Source organism: Trichechus manatus, unplaced genomic scaffold, assembly GCF_000243295.1.
Source record: "Trichechus manatus latirostris isolate Lorelei unplaced genomic scaffold, TriManLat1.0 scaffold00045, whole genome shotgun sequence".
Taxonomy (NCBI): Eukaryota; Metazoa; Chordata; class Mammalia; order Sirenia; family Trichechidae; genus Trichechus; species Trichechus manatus.
In genome coordinates, this window is record NW_004443981.1 from 9,651,760 (window position 1) to 9,668,335 (window position 16,576).

The 16,576-nt window shown below is 45.8% G+C and overlaps 1 protein-coding gene across 1 annotated transcript in view; it reads right to left on the reverse strand.

The window, feature by feature from the left end:
* Positions 1-16,576, reverse strand: part of TECPR2 (tectonin beta-propeller repeat containing 2) — a 111,841-nt gene that overhangs the window by 64,172 nt on the left and 31,093 nt on the right. Inside the window, exons 3-5 of the mRNA XM_004376710.2 lie at positions 13,439-13,567; positions 12,738-12,869; positions 5,614-5,771 (exon numbers count right to left, since the gene is read on the reverse strand). Coding sequence (XP_004376767.1) covers positions 5,614-5,771; positions 12,738-12,869; positions 13,439-13,567 — 419 coding nt within the window. The remainder of the gene's footprint in view (positions 1-5,613; positions 5,772-12,737; positions 12,870-13,438; positions 13,568-16,576) is intronic.

Genomic DNA, 16,576 nt, shown 5'->3' on the forward strand with positions numbered 1-16,576 from the left:
GTCTGGAACCCAGGAGACCCACTCTGCATGCCCCAGCACCCCGAGTGAACGAGCCTCATGTCTGGAACCCAGGAGACCCACTCTGCATGCCCCAGTACCCCGAGTGAACGAGCCTCACGCCTGGAACCTGGGTGACCCATTCTGTGCACTCCAGCACCCCCAGTGAACGAGCCTCACATCGAGAACCCAGGCAACCCAGCTATCTCACTGTCCTCTAGAACGTCTCTGAAACCATCAGAGAGGCACCATTACCTTGTGTTCCGCAGACTTGATGGAGTTTTTATGTTTCTGTCTTTAAAACTATGGAATATTTAACATTTACAGAAGAATATACATATCTTATACATGTATGAAGCATAAAAATGAAATACACCCTGAGCACCCACTCTTCAACTTAGGAAATACACCACTGAAGCTCCTACTGGTCCCTGCCCCTCTGTACCCTGGGGGACCGGGAGGCTGAACAGTGTGTCTGTCACTCCCCTGGTTTTATTTACAGTTTGACCACATATCTGTGTACTCCTAAACACTATATAATTTGGTATCATTTGTCTTTTTTTATAAAAAATTAGTATGACACTGTGCACTTTTGCAAATTGCTTTTTTTCCACTTAACATTGTTTCTAAGGCTTATCTTTTTTTTTTTTTTAACTGTGCTTTAAGTGAAAGTTTACAGCTCAAGTTAGTTTCTCATACAAAAATTTAGACACACACTGCTCTGTGACCCCAGTTGCTCTCCCTATACTGTGACAGCACACTCCTTCTTTCCACCCTGGATTTCCCATGTCCATTCAACCAGCTCCTGTCCCTTTCTGCCTTCTCATCTCACCTCCAAACAGGAGCTGCCCATTTAGTCTCATGGATCTACTTGAGCTAAGCAGCACACTCTTCAGGAGTATCATTTTATGTCTTATAGTCCAGTCTAATCTTTGTCTGAAGGGTTGGCCTTCGGGAAAGGTTTTAGTTCTGGGTTGACAGAGAGTTTGGGGCCCTGTCTTCCGGGGTTCCTCCAGTTCTCAGTCAGATCATTAAGACTGGTCTTTTTACTAGAATTTGAGTTCTGCACCCCACCTCTCTCCTGCTCTGCCAGGGACTCTCTGTTGTGTTCCGTTAGGGCGGTCATTGGTGGTAGCCGGGCACCATCCAGTTCTTCTGGTCTCAGGCTGATGAAGTCTCTGGTTTATCTGGCCCTTTTGCTTCTTGGGCTAATATTTTCCTTGTGTCTCTGGTGTTCTTCATTCTCCTTTGCTCCAGGTGGGTTGGGACCAACTGATACATCTTAGATGGTCGCTTGCTAGCTTTTAAGACCCCAGATGCCACTCACCAAAGTGGAATGCAGAACATCTTCTCCAAGGCTAATCCTTATTGATGAAAGGAAGCCGCAGCACGTTTTTTTCACTGTAACATAGTATTCCACAATTTATTCACTCTCCTGCAGATGGATACTTGAGTGATTACCAGTTTTTTTTACTGTTTTGAACAATATTGTTATGAGCATTTTTATATGTACGTCCTAGCATACAGGTATAAGGGTTTATCAAGGATATCTCAGGAGTGGAATTGTTGGGTTGCTGGGTAAGAGCACATTCAAGTTTAGAAGATAATTTCACGTTTTTTCCAACGTGATTATACCAATGCACGCTCACATCAGCAATCTATGAGTTACTGATCCACCACTTTGCCAATGCTCAGACTCCTACCAGAGTTTACATTTCAGAGTTTCAGCTCCAAGGTCCTGCTGATTCTCTCTCCAAAATACTTTTCTGACCTGAACAGTAGAAAGAGTACTGCCTTCAGAGCCAGATCTGGGTTCAATTTTCAGCCGTGGCGTTTGTTTAAGAGCTATGTGGTTTGTGCAGTTGTTCAAGCTTTCTGGATCATAGTTTCCTAAGCTGTAAACCAGGGGTAATAATTTCCCCCCCAAAGGCTAAAGTGAGCGTTCCTTGAAAAGTTAAGCACAGAACTGCCATCTGACCTAGCAACCCTACTCCTAGGTACACACCAGAGGAGGTGAAGGCAGGAACGCAGCTACGCCTACACCAATGCTCACCACAGCACTGTTCACGGCAGCCAAAAGGGAGAACAGTCTCATGCTTCCTTCCTAGCCTCACTGTATGTCAGAGCCCCCGGCCCACTTCTCCACGGCCACACCTGCCTCCTTCCCGCTCCTGGAACATTCCAAGCCCTGGCCGACCTGGGGTGCGGCACTGCCATTCCCTTAGCCTGGAATGCTCTTCCCAAGCTTGAGGTCTCAGCTCCAACAGCACGTCTCCGTGGAGACCTTCCCCAGCGATTCCAGTCTAAATGAAGCACCCCTAGAATTCTCCAACACTTCAACCTATTTCCTCTGTAGCACTTGACGTGAGCTGCACGGTTCTCTTGCTTACAGACTGTCGCCTGTGTTACGTTAGCCCCTGGGGGCAGGGACCTATCACCTTGTCTGTCCTCTCGCTGCTGTGCAGCTGTGCATGGTATGCAACCCGGCATCAATGAACACTTGTTAAATGAATGAGTGAATGCCAAATGAAGCGCTGCTTCCAGGGGATAAACACAGCTGATGTCCTTTTGTGACTATAACAGAAAATGGCACACAACAGAGAAACAAGCCTTTCAGGCATATAAAGTTAAAATTTTCCCATTTACTTTTACTGCTATCCTCCACCTCTCTGAAGTTCAACAAATTGCACTTGCCCCCAAGAACAGGGACACACAGACTGTTTCTGCATCCTGGGACAGTGCCTGGCACAGAGTATGCTTTCAATCAATGTCGCTAAAAGATGCGACTGCTCCCATGCACCAGGAGAGGGTCACAGAGGGTCCAAGTTTCCCCCCAATGCAAGGTTAGGGGACCAGGTCTGAAGAGAAGACTGCTGGGGACACAATCCATGTGAAAGATAATTGATTCGTAAATTTCTCTTTACACTGTGCCTTCTTCCCAAAAAGTCCCTGGGTGGTGCAAATGTTTAACACGCTCAGCTACTATCTGAAAGACTGGAGGTTCAAGTTCATCCAGAGGTGGCTTGGAAGAAAGGCCTGGCAATCTACTTCTGAAAGTCAGTCACTGAAAACCTTATGGAGCACAGCTCTAGTTTGACACACGTGGGGTCACCATGAGTTGGAGTCAACTTGACGGCAACTGGTTGGTCCTTCCAAAAAGATACAATGCAGTAAAATGTTGACAGACGAACTAGGAGCTGGGAACACGAGGCAGAGGAGCAGGCTGCTGGCAGAGGGAAAGTTAGCATGGAATTCTGCACAGTCTAAACCCAAGCTACAAATCCTGCTGAGGGTTCAAGCAGTCAAGTCGGAAGGCTGTGTATAAAAGGGCCAAACCGTGAACAGAATCAAGGGGAGGTTCAGCCTGAGAAGAGAAGCCAGAGGGGAAGTGAGAGAGCATCTTTGACAGCTGGAGGGCTGCCATGCAGAAAACAGAGTCAGCCTCACTCTGCTGCTCCCAAGCACGGGACACAGGATGACGGGAGTGAATGCAGCCACGGGGGCTGGCACCCGCCATCTGACCTCAGTGACTGCTCCTGGGCCCATCACAGATGGGCACCGCCTGCCTCAGCCCCCCGACTCGTCACAGGCAGGCACGGCCTGCCTCAGCCCCCTCAGACCTGTCACAGGCGGGCACAGCCTGCCTCAGCCCCCTGATCCGTCACAGGCAGGCACTGCCAGCCTCAGTTCCCTGACCCGTCAGAGGCGGACACTGCCAGCCTCAGCCCCCCAACCTGACACAGACGGGCACCGCCTGCCTCAGCCCCCCGACCCGTCACAGGCGGGCACTGCCAGCCTTAGCCCCCTGACCTGTCACAGGCAGGCACGGCGCCCCCCGACCCGCCACAGGCGGGCACTGCCAGCCTTAGCCCCCTGACCTGTCACAGGCAGGCACGGCGGCCCCCGACCCGTCACAGGCGGGCATGGCCTGCCTCAGCTCCCTAAACCATCACACGCAGGCACCTCCAACCTCAGCCCCACTACCCGTCACGTGGGCACTGCCTGCCTCAGCTCCCTGACCCCTCAAAGACAGGCACCGCCTGCCTCAGCCCCCGTACACCACACAGGCGGGCACTGCCAGCCTCCACGGCCCTCATTAACGCCAGGCCTCTCACCACGTTTCCACGTCGGCCTGTTCTCCCATCTCCACGGCACCTCCCCACACTCAGCACCCCTTGCATCCTGCCCTGATTCTCTGTGGGCAGTGGTGTTACTTCACTGGGGGCAAAAAGGGAGAATCAGACAGGAATCCCAGCAACTCCTAGTGCCCAACCGACAAGCTTGCCTGCGCCGAGGCCCACCTCTGCTTCTTGACCCACCCCTTCTCAGGATAAAGGGGATCCACTCCACCTCTCTACCTACCGCCGTCCTCACTTACTGCCACCCCCACATGACCTGGCTGCACAGAGCTCGACAAGCACATTTTCAGGGTGTGGGGGCACTGTGAATTCCAGGTCACCTATGTGTTCTGCTGCCTTTTTCCACCAGGCTGGTAGGGCCTAACCCTTCTCTTTGCTGTCCTTCCTCCAGCTGGTGGGTCAAAGAGGGACAGCCTCTCAGACTGGAACCCTTCACCCCTTCCAAGTCCTTCCCTCCCCTTCTCTGGACTAGTTCTCACTCATTCCTCAGGCCTCACTTCTTCAGGAAATCTTTCCTGACCCCTATCCTGGGTCAAAAGCCTGTTTAAACTCTTACAGTAACCTGCAGTTAGCACAATGATTAACGATTCTTTTGTCTAAGTTTCTTGCACAGTCCCATTCGGCAGGGACAACAACTTGTCTTACTCAGGTTCTCCTGAGGCCCACCAGAGTGCACAGGGCGTACAGGCACCCGTGCAGGACACACAAGTACTGCAGTGCACAGGGCGCACGGGGACCACAGTACACAGGGTGTACAGGCACCCACACAGGACACACAAGTACCACAGCGCACGGCACACGGGTACCGCAACGCACAGGGCACACGGTGCCCAGGACACGACTACCGCAGTGCACAGGGCACACAAGTACTGCCGCACACAAGGCATATGGGCACCCGGTGCACAGGGTGTACGGGCATGCTGTGCACAGGACACACGAGTACTGCCGCACACAAGGAATATGGGCACCCGGTGCACAGGGTGTACGGGCATGCTGTGCACAGGGCACACGAGTACTGCCGCACACAAGGCATATGGGCACCTGGTGCACAGGGTGCACGACTAGCACGATGCATACAGCGCACGGGCACCCGATGCACAAGGCACACAGGTACTGCCGTGCAGAGGGTGCACAAGTACCCAAGTACCACAGTGCACAGAGGCACCCAGCAAGCACTCGCTGATCAAGGCGTGAGACCCACACCCAACCCCTGCCAGGACTGCAGAGGAGGGGACGTCTGCACAAGGAATGGGCACAGCCGTGCCTGCAGGTTCCGGAGGCTCCTCCACAAGGACTCGCTCCTCCTCTGTCTCAAGTGGGAGCAGGCGTCCGGGCAGGCACAGAGCTCCCCAGGAACCCCTAAGCCCAGAGCTACTGTGGGCTCCAGATGGAAAACAGGAAATCTAGGGGAAATGTAATCACTTTCTGTGACCCGATCCAACACTCAAACCAAACTGGAACAGGATAAGAAGCTTACGTCTTCCTCGGTTGTGTGCCAATTTGCTTGACAGATTTTTCTTCAGTGTAGAAGAGCAGACTTCTTTGTGAGGTGGAGACGAGCAGCACTTTCTGGCTATAATCTAGCTGCACGATTGAAGACGGCTCTTCCAACACCAAATGGGAGTTGCAGACACCCTGTTAGAGAGAGTCCAGTTAAGCCTAACATCAATGTTGAACTTCACTTACCCTATGACGTTAAATGTCCTTTCAAATCTGTATTTAGATTGATTTACATCTTAAAATCTATGCTTTAATATACTTTAGATCCAGTGTCAACCCACTGCAGTGAAGTTACTTGGAAAAATCCTTACTAATGAGAAAATAGTCAACTTTAACATCTAATGACCGAAAAGCAGGATGAGCTGTGGTATGACATCAATGACATCATACAGGAAGGAAGCAAAAGGTCATTAAAAAGACAAGAAAGAAAGACCAGACATATGTCAGAAGAGACTCTGAAATTTGCTCTTGAACCTCAAGCAGTAAAAGTGAACAGAAGAAATGAAGTAAAAGAGCTGAACAAAAGATTTCAAAGGATGGTTTGGGAAGACAAACCAGTATCATAACGAAAAGTGCGGAGAGACCTGGATTTAGAAAACCAAAAGGGACGAACAAGCTTGGCATTTCTCAAGCTGAAAGAAATGAAGAAAAAATTCAAGCCCCGAACTGCAGTAATGAAGGATTCTATGGGGAAAATATTAAATGACACGTGAAGCATCAAAAGAAGATGGAAGGAATACACAGAGTCACTGTACCAAAAAGAACTGGTTAACAATGACCGCCCTGACAGGAAACACAGAGAGTCCTGGACAGAGCAGGAGAAAAACGTAGAACACAATTCAAATTCACGTAAGAAGACCAGACTTAATGGTCTGACAGAGACTGGAGGAACCCCTAAAACTATGGCCCATGGATGCTCTGTTAACCCAGAAATGAAACCATTCCTGAAGCCCACTCTTCAGACAAAGATTAGACAGGACTATAAAACAAAAAATAATACATGTGAGGAATGTGCTTCTTAGTTTAATCAGATATATGAGACCAAATGGGAAGCTCCCGTCCAAAAGCAGGATGAGAAGGCCGGAAGGGACAGGAACTGGTTGAATGAACACAGGGAACCTGGGGTGGAAAGTGGGAGTGTGCTGTCACACTGTAGGGATTGCGACCAATGTCACAAAACAATTATGTGTACAAATTTTTGAATGAGAAATTAACTTGAGCTGTAAATTTTCGCCTAAAGCACAATTTAAAAAAAAAAAAAAAAAGAACTGGTTGACATTCAACCATTTCAGGAGGTGGCGTATGATCAAGAATCGATGGCACTGAAGGAAGAAGCCCAAGCTGCACTGAAGAGAACGGCAAAAAACAAAGCTCCAGGAATCGACGGAAAACCAACTGAAACGTTTCAACAAATGGATGCAGCAATGGAGGCGCTCACTTGTCTATGTCAAGAAATTTGGAAGACAGCTTCCTAGTCAATCGACCGGAAGAGATCCATATGTATGTCTATTACAAAGAAAGGTGATCCAACAGAATGTGGAAATCATCGAACGATATCATTAATATCACATGTAAGAAAAATTTTGCTGAAGATCAATCAAAAGCGGCTACAGCAGTATATCGACAGGGAACTGCCAGAAGTTCAAGCTGGATTCAGAAGAGGACGTGGAATGAAGGATATCATTGCTGATGTCAGATGGATCTTGGCTCAAAGCAGAAACTACCAGAAAAGATGTTTACCTGTGGTTTACTGATTACGCAAAGGCATTCAACTGTGTGGATAACATTGCAAAGAATGAGAATTCCGGAACACTTAATTGTGCTCATGAGGAACCTGTACATGGACCAAGAGGCAGCCATTTGAACAGAACAAAGGGGATATTGCGTGGTTTAAAGTCAGGAAAGGTGTGCATCAGGATTGTATCCTTTCACCATACTTAATTCAACCTGTATGCCGAGCAAATAATTTGAGCAACTGGACTGTATGAAGAAGAACGCAGCATCATGATTGGAGGAAGACTCGTTAACAACCTACGATATGCAGATGACACAACCTTGCTTGCTGAAAGTGAAGAGGACTTGAGCACTTACTGATGAAGATCAAAGACTACAGTCTTCAGTATGGATTACACCTCAACATAAAGCAAACAAAAATCCTCACAACTGGACCAATAAGCAACATCATGATAAAAGGGGAAAATATTGAAGTTGTCAAAGATTTCATTGTACATGGATCCACGATCAACGCCCATGGAAGCAGCAGTCAAGAAATCAAATGACATACTGCATTGGGCAATCTGCTGCAAAAGACCTCTTTAAAGTGTTGAAAAGCAAAGACGTCACTTTTAGGACTAAGGTGTGTGTCATGGATTGAACTGTGTGCCCCAAAAATACATGTATCAATTTGGTTAGGCCACAGTTCTCATATTGTGTGACTGTCCACCATTTAGACATCTGATGTGATTTTCCTATGTGTTGTAAAACCTGTCACTATGATGTTAATGAGATGGATCAGCAGCAGTTATGTTGATGAGATCTACAAGATTAGATTGTCTTAAGTCAATCTCTTTTGAGATAATAAAAAAAGAGAAGTGTCCCCCAGAGAGAGGGGGACCTCATACCACCAAGAAAGCAGCGTCAAGAGCAGAGCGTGTCCTTTGGATCTGGGGTTCCTGTGAGGAGAAGCTCCTAGACGAGGGGAAGATTGACGACAAGGACCTTTCCCCAGAACCAACAGAGAAAGAAAACCTTCCCCTGGAGTTGGTGCCCTGAAATTTGGACTTCTAGCCTCCTAAACTGTGAAATAATAAATTTCTCTTTGTTAAAGCCATCCACTTGTGGTATTTCTGTTATAGCAGCACTAGATGACTAAGACAGTGTGCCTGACCCAGGCGATGATATTTTCAATCACCTCATATGCATGTGTAAGCTAGACAATGAATAAGGAAGACCGAAAAAGAATGGACGTCTTTGAATTATGGTCTTAGCAAAGAATATCGAATATACCATGGACTGTCAGAAGAACGAACAAATCTGTCTTGGAAGAACAGACAGAATGTTCCTTAGAAGCAAGGATGGTAAGACTTTGTCTCACGTACTTTGGACATGTTATTAGGAGGGACCAGTTGCTACAGAAGGACATCATGTTTGGTAAAGTAGAGGGTCAGCGAAAAAGAGGAAGACCTTCAACGAGATGGACTGACACAGTGGCTGCAACAATGGCTCAAGCATAAAGACGATTGCAAGGATGGCACAGGACTGGGCAGTGTTTCATTCTGTTGTATGTAAGGTCACTGTGAGTCAGAACCGACTCGATGGCTCCTAATAACCACATCTATCTTGCATTACAGGTTTGATAGGAAACATAAAAAAATTCTTTATAATTCTTTTGGAATGTTCTCAGTAGATAGTTCAAAGAAAAATCTATAAACAGAAATATGTTATACTGTGTGTCTTATTTATTCTCAAATAAATACACACTGTATTGTAAAATACAATGATCTGCCCACATGAACCACAGCCTCTCCTAGGACAGAAAGACCAGAAGAACTAGATGGTGTCCAGTTACCACCACTGACCTTTCTGACCAGGGACCCAACAGAAAGTGCCGGATAGAATGGGGGGAAAATGTAGAACAAAATTCAAATTCCTAAAAAAGGCCAGAACTACTGGACCAATAAGAGACCAGAGGAACCTCCGAGACTCTCACCCTAAGATACCCTTTGAGCTTGGAACTGACGACACTCACGAAGGTCACCTTTCAGTGAAATAACAGATTGGCTTATAAAATAAATATCACCTATGAGTAATGTGCTCCCTTGAACAATCAACTATATGAGACCAAATGGTCAACGTTTACCCAAAAGCAAAGATGTGAAGGTGTGATGGTTGGGATTGTGTGTCAACTTGGCTGGGCCATGATTCTCAGTGTTTTAATGTAATCACTCCCATGATTGAATATACTGGGAGTAGCCAATCAGATGAAGGGAAGTCTCCTTGGGGGTGTGGCCCATATCTGTATATAAGCAGACGTTCTGGCTTTTTGCTCTCTCTGGATCCTGCGGCTGCTTCCTGTCATCTCATCTCCCATTCTTGGGACTTGAGCTGTCAGCTTATCTGCCAAACCTGGGATTCATCGATCTGCACAGCCTGTGAGTGGGAGCCCTGCTCTCCGACCTGCCGATCTTGGGCTTGCCAGCTTCTGCAGCTGTGTGACTTGGGAAAGACCTCTACCCTGCTCCACGGACTTGGGACGTTCTAGCCTCTACAATCATGTGAGCTGTTTCCTTGATATAATCTCTCTCTATATATACATATTTACACACTTTATTGGTTTTGCTTCTCTAGAGAACCCAACCTAAAACAGAAGGCAAGGAGAGGCAGGGAAGGTAGATCAATGGAAACAAAATAAACAGAATGGAAATGATGAGAATGCTGACACCCTGTGAAAACTGTAACCAATGTCACAGAACAATTTGTATAAAAATCGTTAAATGTGAACCCAACTTGCTGTGTAAACTTTCACCTAAAACACAATATTAAAAAAAAAAATACAATGGTCAGTTCTTTGGGTTCATATTACCCTTGCTGCCCCAAAAAGAGTTTGAAGCAATAGTGAAGACATTATATCCTTGCCAACTGAAAGGGTCATAGGAAACAGGACGTTAGAAAGAAATGAATTTAAATGGTATTAGATATATTAAAGAACAAAAGAGAAATTCTGGAAGGCATTTTATTGCTAAAACAAACCATATTTCTTGGTGTCAAAAATCTGCTTGTATAGCTCACTCTTGAATCAGCTTCCTAAATTATTTAACATTGCTGCAACACCACAGACCTTTCTTTGGGAGGGTAGGGGCAGCAATGAGGCTTACTGGTAAAATTTACATACAGTAAAATTCACCCTTTTTAGGTACACAATTCTATGCCTTTTGACGAATGTGTACAGTTGTGTAATCACCACCCTAATTAAGACAGAGAAACTTCCATTACCCTCAAACATCATGGACTGTTAAGGCAGATTTCCCCACATTTACAGTGAGTGATTCAGATGTAGCTTTTGAAGTTTCTAACTTACCTAGCAGGGGGATAAAGCATATTATACTGTATTCTGCAAAACACGCATCCTCCCATGTCCTTTTATTTTTTTTTTTGGCAAATCTCATGAAGAAGTTGTGTCTTTAAAATAATTATCAGGGTCCTGAAGGACCACCTGCCTGCATCTGAGTCTGTCTCGCTTTACTGGAATGGTCCTGCCCAGATGGCTTTCTCTGTTTCCTCACGGGCCTGCCCACAGGGGCTGGGGAGTGGAGGACACAGAGAAATGATTACAGCTGTTCTTCCCTCACAAGGATCCAATGAAAGCGGGAATACGTCAAAAGAAGCTGCACAAGCTGCTTTTTTCACAAAACACCATTTTTACTTGAAATACTGTAATTATTCAAACTTGGGTATTTGGCAGACATGTTCTCAGAAAGAACAAAGTGAGCCTGTCACTTCAAGGAAAACAAGGGACAGTATTTGTTGCCGATGATAAAACAAGCTTTCCAGTGACGATTAGAATTTTCGAAACCTGTATCCACCCATGTGAGCTTAACAGCTTCCCAATAGCTAAAGACTTTTCTAATCAGAAAGACAGCAATATTAGCAAAGGTTATTTTTTTGATATTGCATAATAAAATGTGTCAACATTTGGAAGATCTACATCATCCCATGAACCAGTATTTTTCAAATGACCAACACATACATGATGTTACAAAATTGTGCATGGGTAAAAGATCCATTCCAAGTGTAAGACAGAGGAAAAGTTCATCGATATGTTTCAGACTGCCCATGGTAACTAATCTTTGAAGAAACTATCACTTGTCAGGTTTAGGGGTATTATCAAAGAAGAATATTCATGATTACCTGGAAAGGTTATAAAAATACATCTCCCTTTTTCCAACTACATGTCTGTGTGGGATCAGATTTTTTTTACATACTTCAACCAAAACAATGTACTACAACAGATTGAAAACAGAATCCAGCTGTCTTCAAAGAAGCCAGACATTAGAGAGACTTGCAAAAATGTAAAGCAATACCCACCTTTTAGTCTGGTTTTTTATTTTTAAGAAAATACTTAGTTTTCACAATAAATGTCATTTCTATTAACATGTCATAGGTTTTTTTAATAGTTATTTTAAAATACTTAGCAAACATTTTTAAATTCCTCTGTTTTAATTTCTAACACAGTACACGCGAGAGATATAACCCACACAAAGAAACGCTCTCTGGGCTCCTCAGTAGTTTTTAAGGGAGTAAGGGGCTGGGAGACGAATGAGTGGGACAACTGTTGCTAGTGAATATCTGTAATAGATGGCTCAGTCTTGGATCAGAAGAATTAAAAGTCATTCACAGCTAATAAGTGCTGAAAACCTACTAGGGACGAAAGCTGCAAATAAGAAAAAGTATCGTGTCCCCCAGGAGCTCAGTCTAGCTGGGCAGAGAGGCACACGGCAGGACAGGCAAGCCCCAGGCAATGTGTGCAGTGGAGAAGGTATGGGCTTTGGAGAAGAGCCTTGGTTTGAAATTTAGCCCTGCCAGGATTAGCCTGTGATCCTGGGTTAATTACTAGACCTCTCTGAGCCTGGTTCTTCACTGAGTGCTTAGAGATAAGAACACACAGCTCAGAGGAGGTGGTGAAGTTAAGAGCAACAACCTGCCACTCTCTCGCACCCGAGGTTCTCTTAACAGGCCAGCGGTGAGTGCTCCATCCACTGAAATCACTGACTTTTGCCCACAACTGTGATTAGGAAATGCTTGCCATCACTCCTATGAACCTTTCAAGGAATTTGGAATGATAATGGCTTTGTTTCTAAGTAGTGGAAAAGCGCCGAATGAAAAAAGTGAATGTTCCAGAAGAAACAAAGGCCAACAACTCTTTAGTCACAGAAGTGGGGGCTCAGAAACGGTCAGAAAAGTCCTTGAAAGAAAATGTTACAAGTAGCAATTGAGATTATAAAGGGAATGTGATCAAGAATGCAAACTAACTAAAAATACGATCTACACTTTTTCCAACTGTAAGAAGGTATAAACCAGCCACATTTCTGAAAACCACTTTACCTGGTCTAGATCCAGAGAAGAATAGACGATTTTCCCTCGGTCATCTCCAGAGAACAACTTCATCCCATTGGGGCTCCAAGCCAGAGCTGTGATACTATTTTTGTGAATACCGGTGACATCGAACCTCCGAAGCTACAAATAAATGATAAAAATACACACCAGGAAGAGAGAAGGATGAAACTGTGACATCAAGGTGACACACACTTCCTCCTTTCCCAGCCTTGTTTTCAGTGTACATACCTGCATGAGGTTCCATCTGTCTCTTAACCTTCAAAACCCACAGAGAATGTACCAGAGTATTAAGCAAAATTGAAATTATCTGTATGTGCTTTTTGCCAGGAACAAAAATGTTATGAACAGCACAAGGTTAAAACTTCTCTGAGCAGAAATTTTTTAGGCAGGTGAGGATTCCTCATTTTAAAGTCCATGAGGAATTTGGTGAGAAGCTAAGAAATGCTGCAATGGTGAGTAAACCAAAACCAAATCCATTGCCACTGAGTGGATTTCGACCCATAGCGACCCTATAGGACAGACAGGAACTGCCCCATAGGGTTTCCAAGGCTGTAAACCGTTATGGAAGCAGACTGCCACATCTTTCTCCTGCGAAAAGCTGGTGAGTTCAAACTGCCAAGCGCTTTTGGTTAGTAGCCAAGCGCTTAACCATTGTGCCACCAGGGCTCCTCGCAATGGTGATTACTCACCTGTTTATTTCTCCCCGGTAATGAAGACACGAGCTGAAACACTGCCACCCTGCCCGATGCCGTGCCTGCAGCCACAAGGTCGTCGAAGCAGCTCAGCAGCTTCACCACTGTGATGGACTCAGTTTTGCCCTGAAAGAGGGAACATTCACCAATGAGTGAACCTCCCACCAAGCAGCTTTTTGAAGAGCAAAACCAGGCAGATATTACAATGGAATGAGAACTGCATCGGGTGCACCTTTATTTCCTGACTGGAAAGGTACAAAAACCAGAAAGACAATCCAATTGGCTAAAAGCCTCCCTCTTCTTTCCAGGTTTTTAACATTTCAAATGACAAAATAGAAAACCTCATTGTGGATGAAGGCAATGTTAACCAATCAAGTACAACTATCCAAAAAAACCAAACCCGCTGCTGTGGAGTCAATTCCGACTCATAGTGACCCTCTAGGACAGGGCAGAAGTGCCCCACAGGGTTGCCAAAGCCGTAATCTTTACAGAAGCAGACTGTCACATCTTTCTCCTGTGGAATGGCTGGTAGGTTCAAACCGCTGACCTTTCAGTTAGCAGCTTCATGCTTAACCACTGCACGACCAAGGCTCCTCACAAGTAGGACTATACTGAGCTCTTATCCAGAGAGGACCAAGGAGTTTGACAAGAGAGGTATCTCCCCCCAAACAGGAGTATGGTGTCAGAAAAGCTGTTCCAAATCCAAGCTCTGCTTTATTCTACCTGTCTCACCTTGGACAGGTCACTCCGCCATTCTCAACCTAAAAGCTTGTTGTCTGCCTCACAGGCTTGTTGCATGATCAATGAGAGGATAGGTCTGAAAGTGCTTTATAAATGGATTCCTGGGGTGTTTTAGTTCTTAGATCGATAATCATATTAAATAACATTAACTCAAGCTTAATGGATCGTGTGATGGTAAAGAATTTAACTTTATCTAAAGAATTTGATCTTTGCCCTTCCTTCCTGAGAGGTAACCTCTCCCTAGCAATTGAAGTGCCTTTGATGAGGCCTCCAGATCACACCTGAGGGTTTATGTTAATGCGGTACCTATCAGATGAGGGCTGACCCAGCCAGAAAGACCCACCAGGTGATATCAACCCAATATCAGGCGAGGGGAACTGGAAGTTGAGTTCAACCATGTGGGCACTGATTCCGGACAATCATGCCTACATAATGAGGCCCTCATAAAGGCTCTGGACTTGAAAGCTCCAGGGGCTTCCCGGCTGGCGAAAAACACCGATCCGTGGGGGTGGGTAGGGCATCCCTATTTGGGATATGGAAGCTCCCACACCTTGCTCTATGCATCTCTTCATTTGTATTCTTTTTGCCAGAATAAAACTGTAATCGTAAGTATAATGCTCTCCTGAGTTCTGTGATTTCAGCGAATTACTTAACCTGAGAGAGTAGTGGAAGCCAGCAGGTCAGGAGTGAAGGGAGCCCAGGGGATCCCTGAGTTTATGACTGCATCCTGAAGGGGTAATGGGAATCCCTGAATTATAGCCAGCAGGTCAGAAATGAGGGTGTCATAGGGACTCCAAGCTTGCAGCTGGCGTCTGAGGTCTTGGGCCAACTTGGCAGTCTGGAGGACTGTGCCCTTTAACTTGTGACCTCTGACCTAGCTCTAGCGGTTATGGTCAGAGGAAGAAGTGCTGCATGTGTAGCTGGTGTCAGAACAGAGGGGAACAGAACTGATAATAGATTGCACCAGCTGATCCTTACACACTTGGTAACAGAGAAGTGGGATCCGATTATCCTCAAACACTGGCTTATTAAAAAGCACTTGTACAAGCACCACACACAGATATTCAGGCTTCCAACCCATCTGAGGGATGATTTCATTTTGAAACCACTGATTCAGAAAAATTACACAACAGTTTTGAACTTGTCTGAGACATATGACAAAATCTCCAGTAAATCGTTTTGATTCTTGATGTAGTAACTTAGACAGAAATCAATGTGTCAGATACATAAGACTACCTCCCATGTTCAGGGAACCTAGTGAGCTGTTCTGGCAGTATAAATTAGAACAGGTCAGAGGCCCGCCTCTAAAAGCTTGCTGTGGCAATAAGATAGGCCAGGGGGAAGATGCCGAACAAAGCGTGGGAGTGGTAATGATGAAGCCTACTTTCATCTGGGACTCGCCAGCTTTCAGGTTATTTTCACAGGCTGTAAATAACTTCTGGTGCCAGACTGTGATGTGGGTTAAGGAGCTTGGATCTTAAGCTATAGGAAGGAAAATGGGGAGCCCGCTGAAGATTCTCAATTTTGCTAGGGTATCAGCCAAAGAGGTGTTTTGATAACCCAATTCAGGAGCTGGAAGGAGGGAGTGGGGCAAGGCAGAGAGACCTGCAGAGCCTTTCACAGTAGCTCAGGTCTGAAGCAGTAAGGGCCTAGTCTAGAAAAGTGGCAAATAGAAAGGGAGCAAAGGCTGTAAAAACTGCAATGAAGAAAGAATTCTCAGGCCTTGTCACAGTTAAGGGCAGCAACAATGACAACAGCACAGCAGCCTGCCTTCACTGAGCATTCCCATGTGCCAGGCAACTTGTTAAATGCTTTACATGTGTTCTCAGTTAATCCTCAAGCAGCCTAGCAGGGTAGGTGCTGTGGTCATCCTCATTTTACAGATAAGGGACTGAGCTCCAGAGAATTTAGGGGACACTCTCATTTCTGACTGGCTTTAGAGAATTTAGCTAAGATCAACCAGCTGGTGAGAGTCACTCAGGACTCAAGCCCGAGCAGACCATCTCCAGAGGCCCTGCTGGGACATGCCGCTTTCTTCCATGCTTTCTCTGTGGTGGAAGTGACACGGCTTGAAGGAAGGCTTGGGGGGCTCTTGGAGAGGAAAGAGAATGAAAGGACATTATGGTCTCGAGTGTGGGTAACACGAGAGTGCTAGAACCCTTAGAAGAATTCAATGGCAATGCCCTGAGGGAGAGGTGACATAACGTGTTAGATACATGGCGTTTGGACAGAGTAGCAAGGTGTTGGAAAGAAAATATTTTCCCTGGGAGTTTCTAATTATAAAATCAGCCACCACAAGGGCTGTGGGGACCATGGTCTCGGGGAACATCTAGCTCAATTGGCATAACACAGTTTATAAAGACAATGCTCTACATTCTACCTTGGTGAGTAGCG